The following is a 24,094-nucleotide window of genomic DNA, read 5'->3' as shown; positions in this document are numbered from 1 at the left end:
TTTTAAAGTAAGAAGATTTTGGGGGGTTTTTTGGTGACAGAGACAGAAAGAGAGAGAATGAATGAGGGACAGACAGACAGGAAGGGAGAGAGATGAGAAGCATCAATTCTTCATTATAGCTCCTTAGTTGTTCATTGACTGTTTTCTTATATGTGCCTTGACCAGAGGGCTCTAGCTGAGCCCTTGCTAAAGCCAGCACCCTTGGGCTTCAAACCAGCAATCCCTGGACTTAAGCTAGTGACCATGGGGTTATGTCCATGATCCCACACTCAAGCCAGTGACTCTGCTGCATTCAAGCCAACAACCTCGGGGTTTTGAACCTGGATCCTCTGCATCCCAGTCCGATGCTCTAACCACTGCACCAGCACCTTGTCAGGTGTAAAATGTCTTAAAGAGGGGAATTTTATAACAATAAAAGGTTCAATTCAACAGGATTATAAAACAATTGTAAATTTGTATATATACACAATGCCTCAAATTATATAAAGCAAAAATGAATAAATCTGTAATTGTGGGAGGAAAAAAATTTTTTTTAAGTAAAAGGAGGGGAGGTAGAGGGATAGACAAATTCCTGTAAGCACCCTGACCAGGATCCATCCGGCAATCCCCATCTGGGGCCAACACTTGAATCAACCAAGCTATCCACACCAGGCTGATGCTCTATCCACTGAGCAAAATAGCTAGGGCCTAACTGTGGAAATTTTTAACAATACCTCTTTCAGTCAGTAATAGGAAAGGCAGACTTAATCAACATATAAACAACACCACGTTCACAACTGTAGAATATATATTATTTTCAAATACATAGAGGATTTTTATAAAAACTGACCATATGCTGGGCCATAAAAGCAAAGTTCAAAAAATTTCAAAAGATTAAAATAACAAAAAATATGTTTTCTTATAACAGTGGGTTTAAACTATAAATTAATAATAAAAAGGTATCTAGCAAACTATCCTTTGTTCAGAAATTAAGAAACACACTTTTAAATAACCCATGAGTCTATAAGAACTTGCAGTAGGAGCTAGAAATTATTTTGAATTGAAAGATAATGAGGCCCTGGCTGGTTGCTCAGTGGACAGAGCATCAGCCCAGCGTATAAACATCCCAGGTTCAATTACCAGTCAGGGCACACAAGACCTTCTGCTTCTCTTCCCTTCCTTCTCTACCTTCTCTCTCCTTTCCCTTCCTGCAGCTAGTGGCTTGATTGGTACAAGCATGACTTCAGGCGCTGAGGACAGCTCAGTTGTTCCTACTGTATCAGCTTCAGGCACTAAAAGTAGCTCGGTTGATTAAAGCATTGGCCCCAGACATGGTTGCTGGTAAATCCCAGTCACAGGACACATGGGAGTTGGTCTCACTATCTCCCCTCCTCTCACTTAAAAAAAAAATAACGAAAATGTGACCCATCAAACCTTTGGGTGACTGTAGTCATGCTTAGAAAGCATAGAAAAAGCTGAAAACCAACAATCTAAGCTCCAATTCAAGATCAGAAAAATTTAAAAGTTTACCAAAGAAATAGACAAGAATAATAAATAAATGAAACAGAAAACATACAGAGCCTGACCAGGCGGTAGCGCAGTGGATAGAGCATCGGACTGGGATGCGGAGGACCCAGGTTCAAGACCTCGAGGTCACCAGCTTGAGCACAGGCTCATCTGGTTTGAGTAAGCTCACCAGCTTGGACCCAAGGTCGCTGGCTTGAGCAAGGGATTATTCAGTCTGCTGTAGCCCCACGGTCAGGGCACATATGAGAAAGCAATCAATGAACAACTAAGGAGTCGCAAGAAAAAACTAATGATTGATTCTTCTCATCTCTCTCCGTTCCTGTCTGTCTATCCCTCTCTCTGACTCTCTCTGTCTCTGTAAAAAAAACAAAAACATACAGAATTACCAATTTCAGGGATGAAAAGTGGTACATTAACTATAAAAAAACCCAGATTGGACCTAGCTGGTGGCTTAGGGTATACAGCATAGGCCTGGTGTATGGACACCCTGGGTTTAATTCCCAGTCAGGGCATAAAAGAGATATAACCATCTACTTTTCTCTGCCTCCCTCTCTCCCCTCTCCCCCTCTTTTCTCCCACAGCCAGTGGCTTGATTGGTTCAAGCATGGCCACAGGTGCTGAGGAGAGCTTGGTTGGTCTGAGTGTGTCAGCCACAGACACTAAAAATAGCTCTGCTGATTCAAGAGTCAGCCCCAGATGAGGTTGTTGGGTAAATCCTGGTCAGGGCACATGTGGGAGTCTGTCTTATTATCACCCCTCCTCAGTTAAAAAAATATATATAGATCATATTTCACAAAAAAGGAGGAATTCAGAGGCACTGACCATACTAGAAGTATAAAGCAAGTGTTATTCAGATAATTGCCAAATAAAATGAGCTTTCAGATGTTATCATTATAGATCTAAGCATCGTTTGAATGTAACTATAAAGCTGAGCAGAGTCTACAGCTATGTTCTGTAGGGAAGTGAACATATTTCTGATAATCTAAAGAAGTAATACCTGTAGAAACAATGAGTTGATAGAGCAGAGATCATCAAACCTTTCCTGTAAATGGCCAGAGAGTAAATATTTCTGCTTTGCAGGCCATGTATTCTGTCACAACTACTAAACTCTGCTGTTGTAGTGAGAATTCAGCCATGAATAATACATTAACAAAAGAGCATAACCATGTTCCAATACGTGAGATTTAAGTTTCATATATAATTTGTAATGAAGTATTTTTAATCAACAATTTAAAAATGTAAAAACTATTCCTAGCATACAATCTGTATAAAAACTACAGGTAGCAGATTCCTCAATAAGTTAAATACAGAATGACCTAGCAATTCTGCTCCTAAGTATATACCCAAAAGAACTGAAAACAAGACAGGTGTTCAAACAAAAACCTGTACATGAATATTCATGCAGTGCTATTGACAATAACCAAAAGGTACTAGAAACAACACAAGTATCCATTAATAGATGAATGGATACACAAAGTAAGGTAAATCCAGATAATAAAATATTATTGTCATAAAAAGGAATGATGTACTGATATATCCTATGACACAGATAAACCCTGAAAACATTAAGTGGAAAGACGCCAGATGTAAAAGTCCATATCTTGTATAATTAAAGTTATATGAAATATCCAGAAAAAGCAAATCCATGGAGACAGAAAGAAGATTTGTGGCAGTAAGGGTCTGTAAAAAAGGGGTAATTAGAGAGTTACTGCTTAACTGGGAGTAAATTTCTGTTTGGGATGAAGAGAAGATTCTGCAACCAGATACCAGTGATCACTGCACCACAGTGTAAATGTACTTAATGCTACTTCATTGTACACTTTAAATTGGTATATGTTTAATTTCTTCTTAAGTGAGAAGCAGAGAGACAGGCTCCTGCATGCAGCTAACCAGGATCCACCTGGCAGCCCACTAGGAAGCGATGCTTGACCCCTCTGGGGCTGTTGCAATCAGAGCCATTTTAGCATCTCTGAAGCAGAGGCCATGGTGCCATCCTCAGGGCCTGGGGCCAACTTGCTCCAGTGGAGCCTTGGCTGTGGGAGGGGGAAAGAGAGAGAGAGAGAGAGAGATGACAGACAGAAAGGAGAGGAGGAAGGTAGAGAAACAGATGGTTGATTCTCCTGTGTGACCTGACCGGGAATCGAACCCAGGACATCCACACACCGGGCCGACACTCTACCACTAAGCCAACCAGCCAGGTCCTTAAATTGGTATATTTCTTTTTTTTTTTTTTTTTTTTTACTGAAGCTGGAAACGGGGAGAGACAGTCAGACAGACTCCCGCATGCGCCCGACCGGGATCCACCCGGCACGCCCACCAGGGGCGATGCTCTGCCCACCAGGGGGCGATGCTCTGCCCATCCTGGGCGTCGCCATGTTGCGACCAGAGCCACTCCAGCGCCTGAGGCAGAGGCCACAGAGCCATCCCCAGCGCCCGGGCCATCTTTGCTCCAATGGAGCCTTGGCTGCGGGAGGGGAAGAGAGAGACAGAGAGGAAAGCGCGGCGGAGGGGTGGAGAAGCAAATGGGCGCTTCTCCTATGTGCCCTGGCCGGGAATCGAACCCGGGTCCTCCGCACGCTAGGCCGACGCTCTACCGCTGAGCCAACCCGGCCAGGGCTAGTATATTTCTTGTTATGTGTATTTTATCACAATTTTTAAAAATTGGGACAAACAAGTGGTAACTGGAATTGGCCCAAAGACTATATTTAACTGACCTATGGGGGTAGGGGAAAGATGACAATGCCACAAATAAGAAAATGGATAATTTATGAATATATGGGGGTAGGGGAAAGATGACAATGCCACAAATTTTAAGATATGTGCCCTGATGATGATTTGCCAAAAATCTACATTAACCTTTTGAGTAGTGAGTTTTTTTCATGCTCGCTGACCCCCGGGAGTGAGTTTTTTTTTTCAAAAAATGAAATTAGTTCTAGTTACAGTTTTATTAACTTAAAATCATGTTTGTTTGATAACCGATGTATGGGAACAAGAACATACATTTGCTTTTTTTAATGTTGCCATCATATATGTACGATCATACTCTGGGTGGTCAGGAGGCACGAGGACATACATGAACGTTTGTACTACTCAAACGGTTAAACCAGCAAAGTACATATTTTCTATTATGGTAATTCGACCAAGAGCATCAATTCTCGTGGCCAATGTACAAAATCCTTCAAAATGGACTTTGGCTTTCTCAATTATGATGCATAAAGATGTAATATGCTCTCTTATTGCTCCCATTGTGACTTTAACAGGAACTGTATGCAAGTTACTTGAAAAAAATTTAAAAATTATTATGACTAATTAAATAAGCAAGGCAGCAAAATGTCAGAAACTTTAAAAAGCAATAGAATTTTCTGTTGGAGTGATTTTTACCTTGAATTTAGGAACAAATCTTGTAAACTCCTGATGCCAATTGTTAAGTGTAGAAGCAGGTGAAATTATTAAGAAAGGCCCCCAGATGTTCTCTCTCTGAAACAGAAAAAATGGGTTAGCCAACTGCAGGAAAACTGATGATACTTAAATTCAAAATTACAATTAATGACCAGAGCAAGTTAAGAATAGGAAGTACACTGTTAACAAGAGAAATGGTGTTTATCCACCATTATCTGCATAATCTACAATATTCTACATTAATAATTACATAGGAAGGAAGTTGCTCACACACACTTTGAGAAAAAATAGCAAGCTATTACTGCCATCCCCTGCCACCTCAAATAGGCCTTAAATTTGTACCTTTTTCTTTTTTTTTTTTTTTTACAGAGACAGAGAGTCAGAGAGAGGGATAGATAGGGACAGACAGACGGGAACGGAGAGAAATGAGAAGCATCAATCATTAGTTTTTCGTTGCGACACCTTAGTTGTTCATTGATTGCTTTCTCATATGTGCCTTGACTGGGGGCCTTCAGCAGATCGAGTAACCCCTTGCTCGAGCCAGCGACCTTGGGTCCAAGCTGGTGAGCTTTGTTCAAACCAAATGAATCCACGCTCAAGCTGGCAACCTCGGGGTCTCGAACCTGGGTCCTCTGCATCCCAGTCTGATGCTTTATCCATTGCGCCACCGCCTAGTCAGGCTAAATTTGTATCATTCACAAAGAAAGTACTTAGAACATATGGACTTGTATCTGTTACATTCCCCTATACTAGATGATCATAACAGTTTCACTATTATCTAATGGGTACAGAGCTTTTGCTTTTTTCAAAATGCTTTTACACATATTTTCTCATTTAATTCTCACCTCAGAGAGTTAAGGTAAAGTCATGTCAAAGAAGTTACGTGAATTGCCCAAGTCTACACAGCTATTAAGTGTAGAGTTGAGATCTGAATTCAGGTCCTCTGATTTAATCAGGAATTGTCTTTGACACCACCCTGGTGGTTCTCAATTGGGACAGATATGGTAATGGGAGGTTTCCAAACCACACATGCTCAAAAATTGTCCTAGTCTTCTTAAAAATAAAAATCCTTCACTACATTATGTCACTTTGTAAAGGCCCTGAAAGCAAGGAGCAAGTCCTACTGTCTTGGTATGCTACAGAACCTAACATAGTGCTTGATAATAGCTGATTCTCAACAGAAAATGAACGCAGGATCTAGAGGAAGAAAAATGGAAAGACAGCAACTACCCACCTCAGCCAGATGGGCCAGAAGGGCAATGCTCTGTACCGTTTTACCAAGGCCCATTTCATCTGCAAGAATGCCATTAATCCCCTAGGGGAAAAAACACACAGAGTCAACACCTCTCACATTCCATTATACAGGGTTCAACCTAATGTCAAAAAGAACTAACAAAAATGTTAAACTTGTTCAAACAAAAGTAACTAGAGATACCCAGTTTCAGCACCTTATCCACTGCTATAATGATTCCTTTTGCCAACTCCACAGCTATAACTGTGAATCACGAAGCCAGTTTTTTAGCTAATGTAACCAAGGCACAAATGCAAACCATAAAGCTTACTAAGACCACCTAAGACAACCTATATATATGACACAAATCTTCTCCAATAAAATCTCCAGGTTAAAAATATAGAGATATTTGAATACTACTCAGCCATAAAAGAATACTACTCAGCCATAAGAAATGACGACATCGGAACATTTACAGCAAAATGGTGGGATCTTGATAACATGATACTAAGCGAAATAAGTAAATCAGAAAAAACCAGGAACTGCATTATTCCATACGTAGGTGGGACATAAAAGTGAAACTAAGAGACACTGATAAGAGTGTGGTGGTTACGGGGGGGAGGGGGGAATGGGAGAGGGAAAGGGGGAGGGGGAGGGGCACAAAGAAAACAAGATAGAAGGTGACAGAGGACAATCTGACTTTGGGTGATGGGTATGCAACATAATTGAACAACAAGATACCCTGGACTTGTTATCTTTGAATATATGTATCCTGATTTATTGATGTCACCCCATTAAAAAAATAAAATTATTTAAAAAAAATATAGAGAGAGATATCTTTTTGATTCTTGTCAAAGGATGAAGCTTTTTAATTTATTTATTTTTATTGATTTTAGAGAGACAGAGAGTGGAAGGGGGGTGGGGATAGAGAAAGACAAAGAGAGAGAAGAAAGCATTCATTTATTGTTCCACTTACAGTTGTGTGTTCATTGGTTGCTTCCCTTGTTTGCCCTGACCAGGGATTGGTGTTCAGAACAATACTCTAACTGACTGAGCTAACCGGCCAGGACCAGGACAAAGCTTTTAAAAGGAATGAAATCTAAAACATTACCCTGTGCTCATTTTACAATATGCTGAACCTGTGACCTAAGAAAAACAGGCAACAAGCAAAACAGAATGGGTATAACATAGTTCTAAAATTTACCTGTTCATAGAGATTTGCCAACCAATTCATGCCTTTCAGCTGATAACCTTTTAATTTGCCATTAAAAATTGTGGGCTGTGGAATATCTTCACCAGCGCGGATAGAAGGATTCGCCAGACTGTAACTCTCTCCGAAACCACTGCCAGACTTGTTTGCTGCTCGCAGAGCAGCTGCTCGGCTTTCTTTCGCATCTTCATCAAATGACCTTGTCTGGAAAATAAAAATGTATTAGAAAAAATACGTAAGAAAATAAAATAAAACCCAAATAAAATTCACGACAACATATCTCTTTTGAGCTAATTTAGAACAAAATCTGATACAATCTGATAGTGTACTGTAAAATAATATATCATATGATATAAATAAAGCATATACTATTTTTAAATCAATTTAACAATTATATTAAAAATATGCTTTTGGCCTTGGCCGGTTGGCTCAGTGGTGGAGCATCGGCCTGGCGTGTGGGAGTCCTGGGTTCGATTCCCGGCCAGGGCACACAGAAGAAGTGCCCATCTGCTTCTCCACCCCTCCCCCTCTCCTTCCTCTCTGTCTCTCTCTTCCCCTCCTGCAGCTAAGGCTCCATTGGAGCAGGGTTGGCCCAGGCGCTGAGGATGGCTCTATGGCCTCTGCCTCAGGCACTAGAATTGCTCTGGTTGCAACAGAGCAGCGCCCCAGATGGGCAGAGCATCGCCCCTGGTGGGCATGCCGGGTGGATCCCAGTCGGGCGCATGCAGGAGTCTGTCTGACTGCCTCCCCGTTTCCAACTTCAGAAAAAAAAAAAAACTTTTGATAGGCAGATACTTAGCCTTATATGTAATTACTTGCTTCTTCAAAAAATTTATTAAAGTTTTGATATAAAATTTGGTTGGGGTTTGTGGAAAAAAGATTAATTCTGTATCTATCCTTGACTTGAATGCCACTGAAGTTAAGTCATATATGGGTTCCCATGCAATATATTGAACTGTTGTTTTTTTTTTCAACCTAACTGCAGTTTCTTTCTGGTTATATTTAAATTATGACTATATCATGAATAAGCAAATTATTACTGAAGTGAAAGAAGGTACTAATTTAGCAATTATCTTTTTTTTTTTTTTTTTGGTATTTTTCTGAAGTGAGAAGCAGGGAGGCAGAGAGACAGACTCCTGCATGCGCCCAACCGGGATCCACCGGCATGCCCACCAGGGGGTGATGCTCTGCCCATCTGGGGCATTGCTCCATTGCAACTGGAGCCATTCTAGCACCTGAGGCAGAGGCCATGGAGCCATCCTCAGCGCCCAGGCTAACTCTGCTCCAATGGAGCCTTGGCTGCAGAAGGGGAAGAGAGAGATAGAGAGAAAGGAGGGGGAAAGGGTGGAGAAACAGATGGGCGCTTGTCCTATGTGCCCTAGCAGGGAATCAAACCTGAAACTTCCACACGCTGGGCCAACACTGTACTGTTGAGCCAACTGGCCAGAACCTTAGCAGTTTTCTTAAAGGCATAGTATACCACTCTTAACAAACAAGAATGTCATCTTTTCACTAAACAACCATGATAGATTTTCTACTGTTTCCCATGATCTCTCAAGAGGACAAAAATAAAAAATAAAAAAAATATATATATATGTATGTATGCATATATGCAATATATACAAAGTAGCTTCACTCAACACACTCCTGAAGTTTAAACAAATGAATGCTTATTTTCCATCTTTCTTCAAATACCTATAATATAAACAGATTTGCCAATGTTTTTATTTTCTATTTTTTTATTGAGAGAGAGACAGAGACATAGAGACAGAGAGAGGGAGAGAGAGGGACAGATAGGGACAGACAGGAAGGGAGAGAGATGAGAAGCATCAATTCTTCAATGCGGCACCTTAGTTGTTCATTGAATGCTTTCTCACATGTGCCTTAACCAGGGTGGGGGGGGACTTCAGTTGAGTTAGTGACCTCTTGCTCAAGCCAGCGACCTAAGGTTTCAAGCCAGTGATAATGGGGTCACAACTATGATCCCACACTCAAGCCAGTGACCCCACGCTCAAACCAGCGACCTTGGGGTTTGAACCTGGGACCTGCTCCCAGGCTGACGCTCTATCCACTGTGCTACTGCCTGGTCAGGTTCGCCAATGTTTTTATGAATTGAAAATATGAGTAAGTCTAAAGGAAGAACACCCAAGTAAAAGGTTGTGGGGTATTGCTAGGGCTCATCACAGCTTATCTTTTCTTTTTTTTTCTTTTTTTTCTTTTTTGTATTTTTCTGAAGCTGGAAACGGGGAGAGACAGTCAGACAGACTCCCGCATGCGCCCACCGGGATCCACCCGGCACGCCCACCAGGGGGCGACGCTCTGCCCACCAGGGGGCGATGCTCTGCCCCTCCGAGGCGTCGCTCTGTCGCAAGCAGAGCCACTCCAGCGCCTGGGGCAGAGGCCAAGGAGCCATCCCCAGCGCCCGGGCCATCTTTGCTCCAATGGAGCCTCGGCTCCGGGAGGGGAAGAGAGAGACAGAAAGGAAGGAGGGGGGGGGGTGGAGAAGCAAATGGGCGCTTCTCCTATGTGCCCTGGCCGGGAATCGAACCCGAGTCCCCCGCATGCCAGGCCGATGCTCTACTGCTGAGCCAACCGGCCAGGGCCTTTTTTTTTTTACAGAGACAGAGAAAGAGAGGGATAGATAGGGACAGACAGACAGGAACAAAGAGAGATGAGAAGCATCAATCATCAGTTTTTTGTTGTGACACCTTAGTTGTTCATTGATTGCTTTCTCATATGTGCCTTGACTGGGGGCCTTCAGCAGACCGAGTAACCCCTTGCTCGAGCCAGTCACCTTGGGTCCAAGCTGGTGAGCTTTGCTCAAACCAGATGAGCCTGCGCTCAAGCTGGCGACCATGGAGTCTCAAACCTGGGTCCTTCCGCATCCCAGTCTGACGCTCTATCCACTGCGCCACCACCTGGTCAGACTATCTTTTCATTTTTAAGACTCACCCTAGCTTGATGAATATGGTAAGCATTTTCAGCATTCTTCAGGGCCTGGGCTTTGAAATGGTTACTATCTGAAAAAGAAAATTTATAGATTATCTACCTCATAAATTGATCTCATTCAAAGATATAATTCACATCAACATGTCTGGATCCCTGATTCCCCCATTCTACTTATCCCTAGGTTCATAGAGAATGAGGGAGCAGAAAGGCTCAAATTACTTGTCAGAGGTAAGGACCTGGAAGTGGCACTGGAGGCAGAGGGTTGCCACAATCTCCAATAGCCAAAGCCAGCTCACAAAAATCTCCGGGACTGAGCTCCAATATTCCAATCCTGGGTTTCTCGCAGGAAGCAATGCCAAAGCCAGGAAAGCAAGACAATAAGGATTCAAAATTGTGATATATTTATACCTAGTAAAATTATTCCAAAAGAAGAAATACAGACACATGTAACCCCCAAGAGACCCTGAAGCTCCCTCATTCTCTTTTATTGTAGCTCAACATGACCTTGATAACTGTTCTGTGAAATTCCTCTCAAACTTCCTCCATTCCTCCTTCCCATGTGGTCACAAAAACACCAAAACTGAGCAGTTTCTTTCTCATGCTTAACTTGCATCACCAACAGCCTTTTAATGTGAGATGATGTTCTCTTCTGAAACATGTTCACCAAAGTCTCCTGATTTAGTACCTTCTATTTCTACTAACAAATAAAAACATATAAAATACTCCCAAACTTATAATATCATATAACCTGACCATTTTCTTTTGAAATTCTTTACTAAGTTATTTTATATGTTTGTTTGATAGAAACATTCACATTTTCCTACTCCAGTACAATAAATACACATTTACTAATTGATATTGCCTATCAGTCAAGACAAAACTTGCAAGAATTAACGTGAAAAAATTGAGGGTATCTGCTTCCTCTAACTCCTGATTTAGGACTCACCATAATCCTCTTGTGTAATGTTAACTACCACCCCTCCACCAATGTCAATTTGTCTCTGGGTAGAACTGTCTTCCAGTTTCCTCAGGATCTCTTCCTGGATCCCATCATGACTCATGTCTCGTTTGCGACTCATAAAATGGGCATACAACTCTGTCTGAGTGATCAGGAAGTTCAATTTTCGCTGTTGCCTCTTGGCCTAAGTCAAAAAGTTGAAGTGAAAATACAGTCACATCATTAATCACATATATGAAGTAGTCAACAGAATTCACCAAACCTATATAGAATCGAATTTGCATATAATTCCTTTACAAATTCTTTACCTTTAGAAATGTAAAAACTGCTAATGAATAATTTTATAATAACCAAGTCAGTGGTACTAAAAGCAAATAAGTTTTGCTCTTCTTTATAATATGAAATCTTTTCTCCATTAGGCTTCTGTCTAAAATGTTTATTTCTTTACTGTATTACTTTTTTTTAGTGGCACTACGATACCAACTAAATTCAAGCTACATATTTTATTTTATAACCTGGGTGGTAGATACATTTGTAGAGCTTCTTTCTTTTAAAAAAATGTAAACCTGTCAAAAACTCATCTTTATCACCAAAAGTCAAAGTGACTGGGAGCTATAAATTATTCTTAAAGTCATTGTAGGAGGTATCCGAGAAGCCAATCAAAGGAAGAAAATGCTCTCCGAAAACAATTTATAGTTTATCTGTGATAATAGCAGTTACAATATATGAATATAGACCACATACACACACACAAACATACTTTTCTTAAATGTGAAAAGCTAAATTCAAAGTGCCTCTGAAATAACACAGTAAGGAAAATAATTACTGTCAATAAAATCATTCATTTAAATAAACAATAAAACAAGTAAACAAATACTCCCAAAGACCAAATTATATGGAATATAGTATACACAATAAATACGAAACTAAAGTCATTATTTTTCATTAACTATTTCATAATAAAATTCCTATGAAGTGTATTTGATTTATGCTATGATCTACTCCAAAAGAAAACAGGCAATAATATAAGTAAAAAAGCCAAGAAAGAACACAAGTTCCAAAGTATGCCACATAAAATTTTTTCTTAGGGTTTTACAGCACTTGAGCCAGATTCAAATTAAAAAAAAATCTGAAAGAGTTTGAGAAAACAGTTTTCATAACAGATACAAATGCTCATGTTCCAAAGCTGAAGTATAGTCAAGAAAACCTTTCTAAATAAAAAAAAACAAAACAGTAATGTCTTTCACTTTAAAGAGGGCAACTACTACATGTTTAAATAAACAAGATAAATTAAAGGAACAATAAAGATCCATCAAAACAGATTTATTGGCCCTGGCCAGCTGACTCAGTGGTAGAACATCGACCCAGTGTATGGATGTCCCAGGTTTGATTCCTGGTCAGGGCACACAGGAGAAGTGACCATGTGGTTCTCCACCCCTCACCCTTTCCCTTCTCTCTCTCTTCCTTTCCCACAGCCATGGCTTGAATGGTTTGAGTGCATAGGCCCCAGACGCTGAGGATGGCTCCCTGGAGCCTCCGCCTTAGGCACTAAAAATAGCTCATTTGAGTGCATGGCCCCAGATGGGCAGAGCATGGGCCCCAGATGGCGGTTGCCGGGTGGATCCTGGTCAGGGCACATGCAGGAATCTATCTCTCTATCTCCCCTCCTCTCACTTGGAAAAAAAGAAAAAAACTGTTTTATTTTAAAAGTTCAGAGAAAAAGACATGCAAGTCAACATAACCACAGGAAACTGTCATCGATTAGCTACCAACATAATTAAGAGAATCTCACAAACCTTTCAAAACTCTAAGATCTGTGACTAACCTCTCCCCCTCCATTTTTTAGCGAGAGGGACAGATAAGGACAGATACACAGGAAGGGAGAGAGATGAGAAGCATCAATTCTTTGTTGCAGCACCTTAATTGTTCACTGACTGCTTTCTCGTATGTGCCTTGATGGTGGGGAGAGGGAGGGAGTTACAGCCGAGTCAGTGACCCCTTGCTCAAGCCAGCGACCTTGGGCTTCAAGCTAGAGACCATAGGGTCATGTCTATGATCCCATGCTCAAGCAAGCAACCCGGTGCTCTACCGGGATGAGCCCGCGCTCAAGCCAGATGAGCCCGCACTCAAGCCAGAAACCTTAAGGCAGGGGTCCCCAAACTGCGGCCCGCGGGCCGCATGCGGCCCCCTGAGGCCATTTATCCGGCCCCACCGCACTTCCGGAAGGGGCACCTCTTTCATTGGTGGTCAGTGAGAGGAGCATAGTTCCCACTGAAATACTGGTCAGTTTGTTGGTTTAAATTTACTTGTTCTTTATTTTAAATATTGTATTTGTTCCCGTTTTGTTTTTTTACTTTAAAATAAGATATGTGCAGTGTGCATAGGGATTTGTTCATAGTTTTTTTTATAGTCCGGCTCTCCAATGGTCTGAGGGACAGTGAACTGGCCCCCTGTGTAAAAAGTTTGGGGACCCCTGCCTTAAGGTTTTGAACCTGGGTCCTCTGCATCCCAGGCCAACGCTCTATCCACTGAGCCACTGCCCAGTCAGGCTGTGACTAACTCTTAAATGCCTCTAAACTCAGTAAGTATCCCCAAAAGCATCAGTGTTAACTAAGACATATGTTTATCTTGCATGCAAAGATACGAGTTACTCAGGGGACTTAAGAGAACTGGGTAAAATCCATATTCAATCTCAAAGGCATGATAAAGGAAGGACAATCAAAATCTCAGGAGAAGCTCCAGTGTTCTGCTTTGGCAAGAGTACTACCTATACTGAAAGAAAACATCTAATCCTTCTCCAGACCTCAACTTTCCTTCTACTCATCCCGACTGGTTTATCAGTGGGAACACAGTAACTTTGTCCTCTTATTCTCTCCTCCTTGTTTCCCTGAACAATATATGCAGCCTACATGAGGTGACATCAGACTTAACAAAGGTAGTATCTGCAAGTTAAAACAGCAAAATAGGTTGGGAGTGGGTCTTAGGAAACAGGCTAGTTGTCCATTGTCCCCATCTAGCCCTAAATTTGACAACCAGCCTCTATCTTCCAACAAATCAAAACTGTAGCCAGCTCTTGAAACCAAGACAAGATAAGCTGTAAGCTATTTTCTTTTATTTTTATTCATTTTTATTTATTTTCTTTTTTGGCCTTCTAAAAATATACAAAGGAATAGGCTGCAAAGAATAGAAGAAATGAACATAGAAAGGAGAAGGCCAGGGAGAGGACCTTATTGAAAAAATAAGAACAGAATTGGTTTCCTGGACTAAAATCACTATCCTCAAAGTTAAGTTTTAAAACATTTTTACAAAATTTCATTGGTTAGATTTATAATTTATAAAGGGCAAACCAATCTCTTGATATGGCTACAGCAATTAGTTTTCAAAATTTTATGCTATTGTCCTACCTCCCGCATTTCCTCATCCAACTTCCGTTGCTCTAAGGCTTCCTTCTCAGCACGCTTACGGTGTTCTTTCTCCACCTTCTCATACTTCTTCCAGTATAGAAGCATCTCCTTGGTAAGGCGGCGGGCACGAGGCAAGGTCTCCTTACAGTTCTTCTGGGCCTGCAAGGCGGCTCGACGCACCTCCTTCATGCACTGGTGGGCGAGCTGCAGATGGCAATATTATCACAATGGAGGACCCAACAAGAGGCCAGTGATCCCTAAGCTCCAAACCACAGCACTACTCATTCTGTTCAGTGCACACAGTCCTCCTATGGCCACATCTCTTTCTTCCCTAGTCTGATTAACAACCCTATATAGTAGCATGATTCAGTCCCAGACCCCAAGGTAGTATCAGGGATGAAAAATTTGTAGACATAATGCCTTAGAAGATGAAAAAAAAGTATAATGATCTGAGATGTGCTGGGAAGTTACAAATTGTTATCACATATATTAATAATAATAACTATCAATGCTTATTATACACTAAATACTATTCTAAGCTTAACATATATTAAGCTAATTTATTCTTCACAAAAAGTTTATGAAGTTATTATTATCATCATTTTACAGGGAAAATCAACTACGAACACTACCTCATCTTAGCCTTACAACTCTCATAGGAAGCTGTGTTAATGCCCTCTCAGGGAAGGTATTATTAACACCATCTCTTAGATAAAAGAGACTGAGCACAGGAAGATTCCGTGGCCTACCCAAGGAATTGGAGTGGGTTATGATCTTACCAGAAAAAGTTCAATTACCAGAAATGTGAGTAAGAACATTTTATTTATAAAATAGATTGAGAACATGTAGAAACTCTCTTAGGTAATTCACGTAGGTCACCAGAGATAGGAGCAGCAAGCATGGATCCAAAGAACAAGAACACATTCCAGCAAAATATAAAATGGAAAATATAAAACTACAATTTTACCTTTCGGCTATTGGTGAGAAACAGGTTACGAGCTGAAGCTTTCTGTTTGTTGGCCTAAAATATTTAAAAACAGTATTTCATTTAGAATTCCTTTTTGAGAAGAGATTATGTACTAACACTATCTTTTATTCAACTTGAGGATTAAAAAATAAAGCATCAAGTGAAGCATATTCAAGATACATTATTGACTCAAGAACCACACATAAAACTACTAAAGAAGAAGAACCTGGTGCTGTCACTGCCCTAGAGTCCTCTGTATGTACACTTTTGGAGAGAATTTAAGTTTAAGGTTTGAAGTGGCCTAGGAAAATCTAATACCACACTCTAACCCTAGTATCATCCTGATTAAAATATACTGCTTTCCTAGGCCGATCTGCAAAGAAATTGAGATAGCAGGGCACTCAGATACAAAAATTATTAGAAGGTAAACTAGCCTCCCAGTTTGTGATTTTAGCCCCACCTCCAGTCAGGGCAAACCTGCTGCCCCTATTACTCAATTTCTGCCACCACTTAAGCAACCTCTTCTACAACAAAAAATTCTGAGGCAGAACTAACAGAAGATGACTCAGCAACCTCAAGCTATTTTTTTATGTCTTCCTCTTCAGTTAAAAAAAAAATCTCAATAAAAAACCAAATTTCCCATGACGGTTCATTTGTCATGGGAGAAGAAACCGAAGAGGCAGAGCTGAGTGGCTCTCTATTAATGAGCTCTCCCTCTGATTCTGAAGAAACAATGAGTTCAAAGTTACAGAGGGCATGGAAACTGTTTCTATATATAATATTCCCAACTCACTGTCTTAAGGAATTTTTTTTTCTTGTTTTCCAAGTTAGAGGAGGAGAGATAGAGAAACAGACTCCTGCATGCACCCCGACCAGGATCCAGCCAACAACCCTGTCTAGGGCTGATGCTCTGCCCATCTGGGGCCATGCTTGTAACCAAGCACCGAAGGTGGAGGAGCCATCCTCAGCACCTGGGGCTGATGCACTTGAATCAACTGAGCCATAGCTGTGTGAGATGAAGAGATAGAAAAAGAGAGAAGGGAGAGAGGGAAAGGGACAGGAAAAGGGACAGATAGTCGCTTCTCCTGTGTGCCCTGACCAGGAATTGAACATGGGGACATCTACGCACCAGATCAACACTCTACCACTGAGCCAACCGGCTAGGGCCTTGCTTAAGGAATTTTTAAGGCATTTTATCAAAACTTTCTCTTACTAATTCTTAAGCAGCTATTGTCACTTTAAAAACAAGAATCTCAAATATTTCCATTCAATTCCTTATCATAGAAAGGACATCATCTGAAGCCTCTACAGCAGATACAAAGCATGTTTCCTCATAACTTTTCTCAGCAATACTCATACATGCTCTTTCCAGAATACTCATAAATTTCTAGAGGAAAAGTAGTAATTGTACAATAGAGAAAAACCACCATTAACAAGGGATCAAAGCTAGTAACACCAATATGTGTCTCCTGATGTGATATACAGAGGACACGTCACTATCCTGGTAATTTAGCCAAAAATGCATAATTTAAATCTAAGCATGAGGTAACATCACACAAACCCAAACTCAGAGACATTCTACAAAATAACTGGCCTATACTCTTCAAAATTAACAATGACATGAAAAATGAAATCTGAGAAACTGTTTTAGACTAAAGGAGATTAGAGACTTGAAAACTAAATGCAACATGTAGTTCTAGACCAGGGGTCCCCAAACTACGGCCCGCGGGCCACATGTGGCCCCCTGAGGCCATTTATCCGGCCCCCGCCGCACTTCTGGAAGGGCACCTCTTTCATTGGTGGTCAGTGAGAGGAGCATAGTTCCCATTGAAATATTGGTCAGTTTGTTGATTTAAATTTACTTGTTCTTTATTTTAAATATTGTATTTGTTCCCGTTTTATTTTTTTACTTTAAAATAAGATATGTGCAGTGTGCATAGGGATTTGTTCATAGTTTTTTTTATAGTCCGGCCCTCCAATGGTCTGAGGGACAGTGAACTGGCCCCGTGTAAAAAGTTTGGGGACCCCTGTTCTAGACTGAATCTGTATCCTGGATTAAATCAGTCAAGAAAAAAAGCACTGTCGAGAATATTGTTGAGACAACTGATGAAATCTGAATATGGTCTGTGGATCACATCATTTTTATAGCTCCATTCTGGTTATATATGACAAGATGTCCTTTTTCATAGGAAACTCACAATGAATTATTAGGAGTGAGTTTAGTACAAAGTCTCAAACTTTCAAAATGGGGGAGAAAAAAGGACACATTTATTTATGTAAAAAAAGCAAATGACACAAACAATTGCCATATATGAGTAAAGGGTATCTGGCAGTTCCTCGTTTTATTCTTTCCATATATTTTTTTAAACTTTTTGTTTTGAACTAATTTTAGACTTATAGAAAATTTGTAAAAAAATACTGCTCACAAAAATTAGGGGTATTTCAAAATGAATATGAAAGCGTGGACACTTTAGTACTTTCAGCCTTTTGTATAGTATATTTTCATCAATGAAATAAAAGTTGGTTTTGCAACTCATTTGCATAATTGAACAACTTTGACTGGTTGTTTGCTTTTCTAATGTTCTTGTTTAATAAAAAAAAATCAAATGCTTCTTTTTTTAATCACTTCATATTTATTTTGAAGTATCCCCCTGAGCAGTGTAGTACAGTTCCCTTACATCCCTTCACTTGCTTTCCCTAATTTTAGCACGTTATATAATCATAGTACAATATATTTTTTTAATAATTCTTTTATTTTTTTACAATTTATTTTTTTTTACATTTTATTCATTTTTTTAGAGAGAGGAGACACAGAGAGAGAAAGAGACAGAGAGAGGAAAGAGATAGAAAGAACAGAGGGAGGAGCAGAAAGAATCAACTCTCATATGTGCCTTGACCAGGCAAGCCTGGGGTTTTGAACTGGCGACCTCAGTGTTCCAGGTCGATGCTTTTACCCACTGCGCCACCACAGGTCAGGCAACCATAGTACAATTTTTAAGAAAGGAATTTAATAATGGTAAAATATTAACTAAACCACAAGTCTTATTTGAATGTCATCAATTTTTCCACTAATATCCTTTTACTGATCCATGATTCTATACAGGATTCCCACATTGCATTTAGATGCTATTCTCCTTAGTATTTTCCGGTATGTAACATGTCCTCAATCTCTTTCATGTCTTTGACACTTTTGAAAGGCACCAACCAGTTATTCTTTAGAATGTCCCAAAATTTGTGGTTTTCTGGTATTTCCTCATGAATGAAATGACATTATGCATTTTGGCAGAACTCCACAGAATTTGATGTATTATTCTCAGCACATCACATCAAGGAGTTCATGATGTCAAAATTTGTATTACTAGTGATGTTTACATTGATCACTTGGTTAAAGTGCATTCTGTCAGTTTTTACCATTTACACTTAGTTACTATCTTTCCCTTTGTACTACTATGTATGCTGGGACAGATGCTTTGAGTCTACGCAAGTGCTTTCTCCTTTAACTTTTGCTCTCTAATTTCAGCACTCATCAATGGATTCAGTCTGCAATAATTATTACTGCATAATGATTCTATATTGCATTCCTTCCTTCTATACGTATTCATTGGAATTCTACTGTAAAGAAGAGTTGTTCCTTCTACCTTATCTTTTTGTTTATTCATTTATTTATAACAGTATGAACTCAAAAATATTTCTTTATACTATGGGTTAAAATACAGAATTATCATATTTTGTTGCTCAAATAACTCTAACTTTGGTCATAAGTGGCTCCCTCAATTCAGCTCCTGTGCTCTGACAACCCCTCCCCCCATCTTTTTTCAAGCCTTCCCTTACATTCTGGCACCACAGATGTTTAAGGCTTACTTTGTATTTTCCCTGCCAAGTTCTGGAATAAACTACTCCTCCAGGAACTAGGAGCACTAGTTCTTTTTCTCTCTTGATTGCTTCTCGTATGTGCCCTGAGCTGAGGCTCTAGCTGAGCGAGTGACCCCTTGCTCAAGTCAGATGAGCCAGCGCTCAAACTGGCAACCTCGGGGTTTCAAACCCGGGACCTTAGTTCTCAGATCAACACTTTATCCACTGCGCTGCCACCAGGCAGGCCCTAGTTCTTTTTACTAGAGAATATAAGGTGTTTAGAAATCAAGGTCTAGATGCTAGGTGTACACATTGTTACTGGGGTGTCACTGCTCTTAGGCCCTCTCAGCAAACAGTTAGAAAAAAAAATAAATGCACACTAAATCCATGCATACATACACATCTGTATTTCTGTATTTACTATATATATGTAGGGGAGCACAATGCGGTGTGTGGAGGATGTTATACTGAGTGGGACACATGAAAACCATGTAAACACAATAAATTTTAAAGGAAAAAAACATGAATTTATACTGATATCTCTGGTTCTAAACTTCACAAATTTCATTTTATCTTTCCTCTTCCCTTTTCCTTACTTATAATTTCTTTCTTCAACAGTGAGAAACAGGCTCTCACTACAATATATTTATTTGTTCAATCCTAATATGTATATTATATATAAACTAGTTGTTTTGTTTTGTTTTTAACTGAAAGGCGGGGAGGCAGAAAGACAAACTCCTACATACACCCTGATGAGGATCCACCCAGCAAGCCTCCTACTAGGGCGATGCTCTGCCCATCTGGGGCTGCTGCTTTGTTTCTCAGCAACCAAGCTATTTTTAGTGCCTGAGGTGAGGCCCTGGAGCCATGCTCAGCACCAGGGGCCAACTTTGCTCCAACTATTTGAGCCATGGCTGTGGGAAAGGGGAGGAAGAGAGAGGGAGAAGGGGAATTGTGGAGAAGCAGATGGTCATTTCTCCTATCTGCCCTAACCAGAAATCAAACCTGGGACTTCTATGTCAGGCTGACACTCTTCCACTGAGCCAGCCAGCCAGGTAAAGTAGTTTCAAAAGTGCTAAATCATTTGCCTGTGAGAAACACTTTTACTTTGTCAGTCATGGCATTTATGTATAGCTCTTTTGTTCTTTAGCTTTACATATTCGGTCAAAATACTGTTCTCACTTGGGTGAGTTTTTTTTTATTTTAGAGAGAGAGAGAGACATCAATTTGTTGTTCCACTTATTTATGCATTCATCAGTTACTTCTTGTATGTGCCCTGACTAGGTAGGGGTCAAACCTGCAACCTTGGCATTATCAGGATAATGCTCTAACCAACTAAGCTACCTGGCCAGGGCTTAAGTGAGTCTTTTTATTACCCAGTCACTCAACTTGAGTGTTAATCATTTCTAATATAATTCAGTTCATTTTTTCCTGCTTTTATTCCTTTTATCTACATATACAACCAACCTCCATCTCCACCTACATCTTGGTTGGTTTAACTTTTGTTTATTTTGGGGATATATATCAGGACTATGTAAAACATTACTATGGTTCTAAAAATCAGCACTATACAAACAGATATACCCAAAGACTCCCTCCTGATCCCTGCTACCCTGTTCCTATTCCTTCCCTTTTCCTACCCTTTTCCCATCTCTTCCTATAAGGAATCAATCACTTTAATTTCTGGTTTATCCTTCTTGAATTTATTTTGTACAAATGAGCATATACTTGTGCATTTTCTATATTCTCTTTTTCTTATATAAAAGGTAATTACTACTCTAAATTAGCCCTGGCCAGTTTGTCCAGTTGGTTAAGAGTGTTGTCCCGATACATCAAGGTTACAGAATTGACCCCGGGCCAGGAAGCAACCGTTAAATGCAAAACTAAGTGAATCAGCAAATCAATGGTTCCCTGTCCTTCTTTTTTTCTCCCCCTCTCTCTACCTCCCCTTCCTCTCTATCTCTGACATCAATGAATGCATAAATAAATGGAACAAATTGATGTTTGTTCTCTTTTCTTCTTTCTCTAAAATCAATAAATTAAAATAAAAAAGGTAAATACTTGTGTTTTACTTTTTTGCACATAACAATATGAAATTCTTCATATTAGTTCAGAGAGGTTGTCTTTGTTCTTTTCACAGCAGCATAATAATCCACTGTGTAGATCTACCATTGTTTAATTCAAGCCCCATATATGGACATGTGGAATGTTTCTATAATGCTGCAATGAATAACCTTGCTTACATGTATTTTGTATTGTTGAAGGTTAAGTTTCAGGGTGGATTACTAAAATGGAAGTGCTAGTTTGAAAGGTAAGTGCATATGTGGACTGCTAGGTACTGCCAACTTTCCTTCCAATTTGCAATCCTAGCTGCATTGCATGAGAGTGCCTATTTCCCTATAGCCTCCTTAACAGAATGTGTTCTCATATTTTTAAATTTGTGCCTGTGTAATAGATAACAAATGGTATATATATGTTATTTTAATTTGTATTACTCCAATTATGAGGGATTTGGAAAATTTTTACTATGTTTGAGGGTCATTTTTATATCTTTGTGAATTGTCTATTTATGTCATTTCCAATTTGTCTACTGAATTTGTGGTCCTTTGTCCCTAAAATTTTAAGTTATTTATATATTAGCAATAATTGCTCTTTGACATCTTTATTATATGCGGCTTAAGTGTCTGTCACCGATAGCTTATTGGTTGCTTGCGTAACTGTACTAGCCAATGGGGTGAAGTTGCTACGGCTGAACGCATATTGAGCGGGTCAGGGGGAAGGTGAACATTTGTTTGCATTGGCAATCATCTGCTTTTGAAACAATTTAAGGCTGAATGCAAATTGAGCATGTCAGGGGGAAGGTGAACATTTGTTTGCACTGGCAATCATCTGTTTTACATAAAAACTACGTCTTAATGTAATTTCTTTTAAGAATGCCTCCTAGAAAATACAGCACTGAAGAGGACAGAAAAAGAGCTAAAGCTGCACAAAAATGGCTTTCTCGACAAAAAGAAACCACTGAGCAGAGAAAGACAAGGCTTGTTTCAGTCGCAGAGCAAATGCGTCTTTCTCGGCAAAATGAGACTGATGAGCATAGAGAAACAAGGCTTGCCTCAGATGCAAGACAAAAAAGCCTGTCTCGACAAAATGAGTCCCTTGAACAAAGGCAGGAGAGAAATGCAAAAAAAATGACAGAGTAATGCTGACCGAAACACAAAAAGGATTAAAACATATTTAAATCACCTTTATTTATTGAGCTAGCGGTGGCTCTTAAGAAATGTACCACCAGTGGTTTCCTTCATTGCACTCTACTTTAAGCAATTAAGCAAGCAGAAGGGGGAAACCCCGTGGGGCACTAAGCAAAGGGGCGTCCTCGCCGCCTGCCCTGGGTAATTCAGTTTGAATTAGCAGACACCTTTGCACAAATCATTTTAATTACAATTTATAATATCTAGAACAGCGGTCATTTCGTATGACCGCCGGGTTTTCTAGTGGTATATATACTGTAAATAACCTCTCCTAGCTTGCCAGTTGTCTTTCTTCATTCAAAATTCTGTGTAGTCAAATATATCAATATTTTCTTTCACTGTTTTTGAATGCTTAATCACAGTTAGAAACTCTTTTTCTAAGCAAAGGTTAAACAGGAATGCAATTGTTCTCTTCTAGTATTTGGATGGTTTCGTTCATTTTTTTACATGGCAATCCCTAATCCATTCGGACTGTAAGTGGGAGACACAGATCTAATTTTATATTTTTCCACATGGCTACCCTGTTGTACCAGCACCACTTACTGAAATAACAACAACAAAAAATGCTTACATACGTTTCCCTTGAATCATTCATACTGTTTTCTAATGCCTAAGATTATTCAGTAACATCCAAATGTTTGTAAATTCTCTAAGAAATCTATCTCCATCATTTTATTTTCATTTCCTCTATTATTACCTATCTATTTATAGTCAATCTCTATTGCTGTATGTAAAAATACTGAGTTTCTTCCTCACGGAGTTTTCTCTCCATTTTTTTGGCCAAGAAGCATCACACAATTATGTGTCTTGTGAATTCTAATCAAGTTCTAGAAAAATAGTTAACTGAAGAGAGTACTTCTCAGCATTTTCTTCATTCCAGCAGATGAGTTTCCCTTCTGAAGTGTGACGGTATCTACCTCTCACAGCTCCTCTTTCAAAGGCAGGCAGAGAAAACACTCTTGCCGTCAGCTATAACTGGAGGCACTCATTTACCTTTGGTAGTTCCTTTTTCACAATGCTGAGCCATACTTTCCTGCGACGAGCATTAAGCTGCTCAATGGATAAGTGCTTCTTCTTGATGCCAGGAGGAGGTGCATCATGAGAGAATTTTGCAAAGACTTTGGTCTGGTGGTGGTGGCGACGAGGGGATTCTTCAGAGGAAAGTTCTTCATCTCTTCGCCTTTTTTTCTTCACTTTTTTCAACTTGGCTGCAAAGGAAACAGACTCTCAGAAACCTGCATTTCTTCCCTTCCACAGGGGACAGCAATAAAACAACCTCATCACTTTTCAGAAAATTCAAGATTCTTCCCTCATTCCACCTGAGGCTGACAATGTTTATCCCTTTATCTATTCAGGCCTATGAACATTCC

At 39.9% G+C, this 24,094-nt stretch overlaps 1 protein-coding gene across 7 annotated transcripts in view; it reads right to left on the bottom strand.

The window, feature by feature from the left end:
* INO80 (INO80 complex ATPase subunit) overlaps positions 1 to 24,094 on the bottom strand; it is a 168,468-nt gene that overhangs the window by 87,337 nt on the left and 57,037 nt on the right. For all 7 annotated transcript variants that reach the window (XM_066277063.1, XM_066277062.1, XM_066277069.1 and 4 more), the window contains 8 exons: positions 23,718 to 23,932; positions 15,625 to 15,678; positions 14,658 to 14,861; positions 11,242 to 11,437; positions 10,299 to 10,366; positions 7,341 to 7,550; positions 6,140 to 6,220; positions 4,888 to 4,983 (listed from right to left, as the gene is read on the bottom strand). In XM_066277063.1, coding sequence (XP_066133160.1) covers positions 4,888 to 4,983; positions 6,140 to 6,220; positions 7,341 to 7,550; positions 10,299 to 10,366; positions 11,242 to 11,437; positions 14,658 to 14,861; positions 15,625 to 15,678; positions 23,718 to 23,932 — 1,124 coding nt within the window. The remainder of the gene's footprint in view (positions 1 to 4,887; positions 4,984 to 6,139; positions 6,221 to 7,340; positions 7,551 to 10,298; positions 10,367 to 11,241; positions 11,438 to 14,657; positions 14,862 to 15,624; positions 15,679 to 23,717; positions 23,933 to 24,094) is intronic.

Source organism: Saccopteryx bilineata, chromosome 4 (genome assembly GCF_036850765.1).
Source record: "Saccopteryx bilineata isolate mSacBil1 chromosome 4, mSacBil1_pri_phased_curated, whole genome shotgun sequence".
Taxonomy (NCBI): Eukaryota; Metazoa; Chordata; class Mammalia; order Chiroptera; family Emballonuridae; genus Saccopteryx; species Saccopteryx bilineata.
This window is presented reverse-complemented; position numbering and strand designations above follow the sequence as displayed.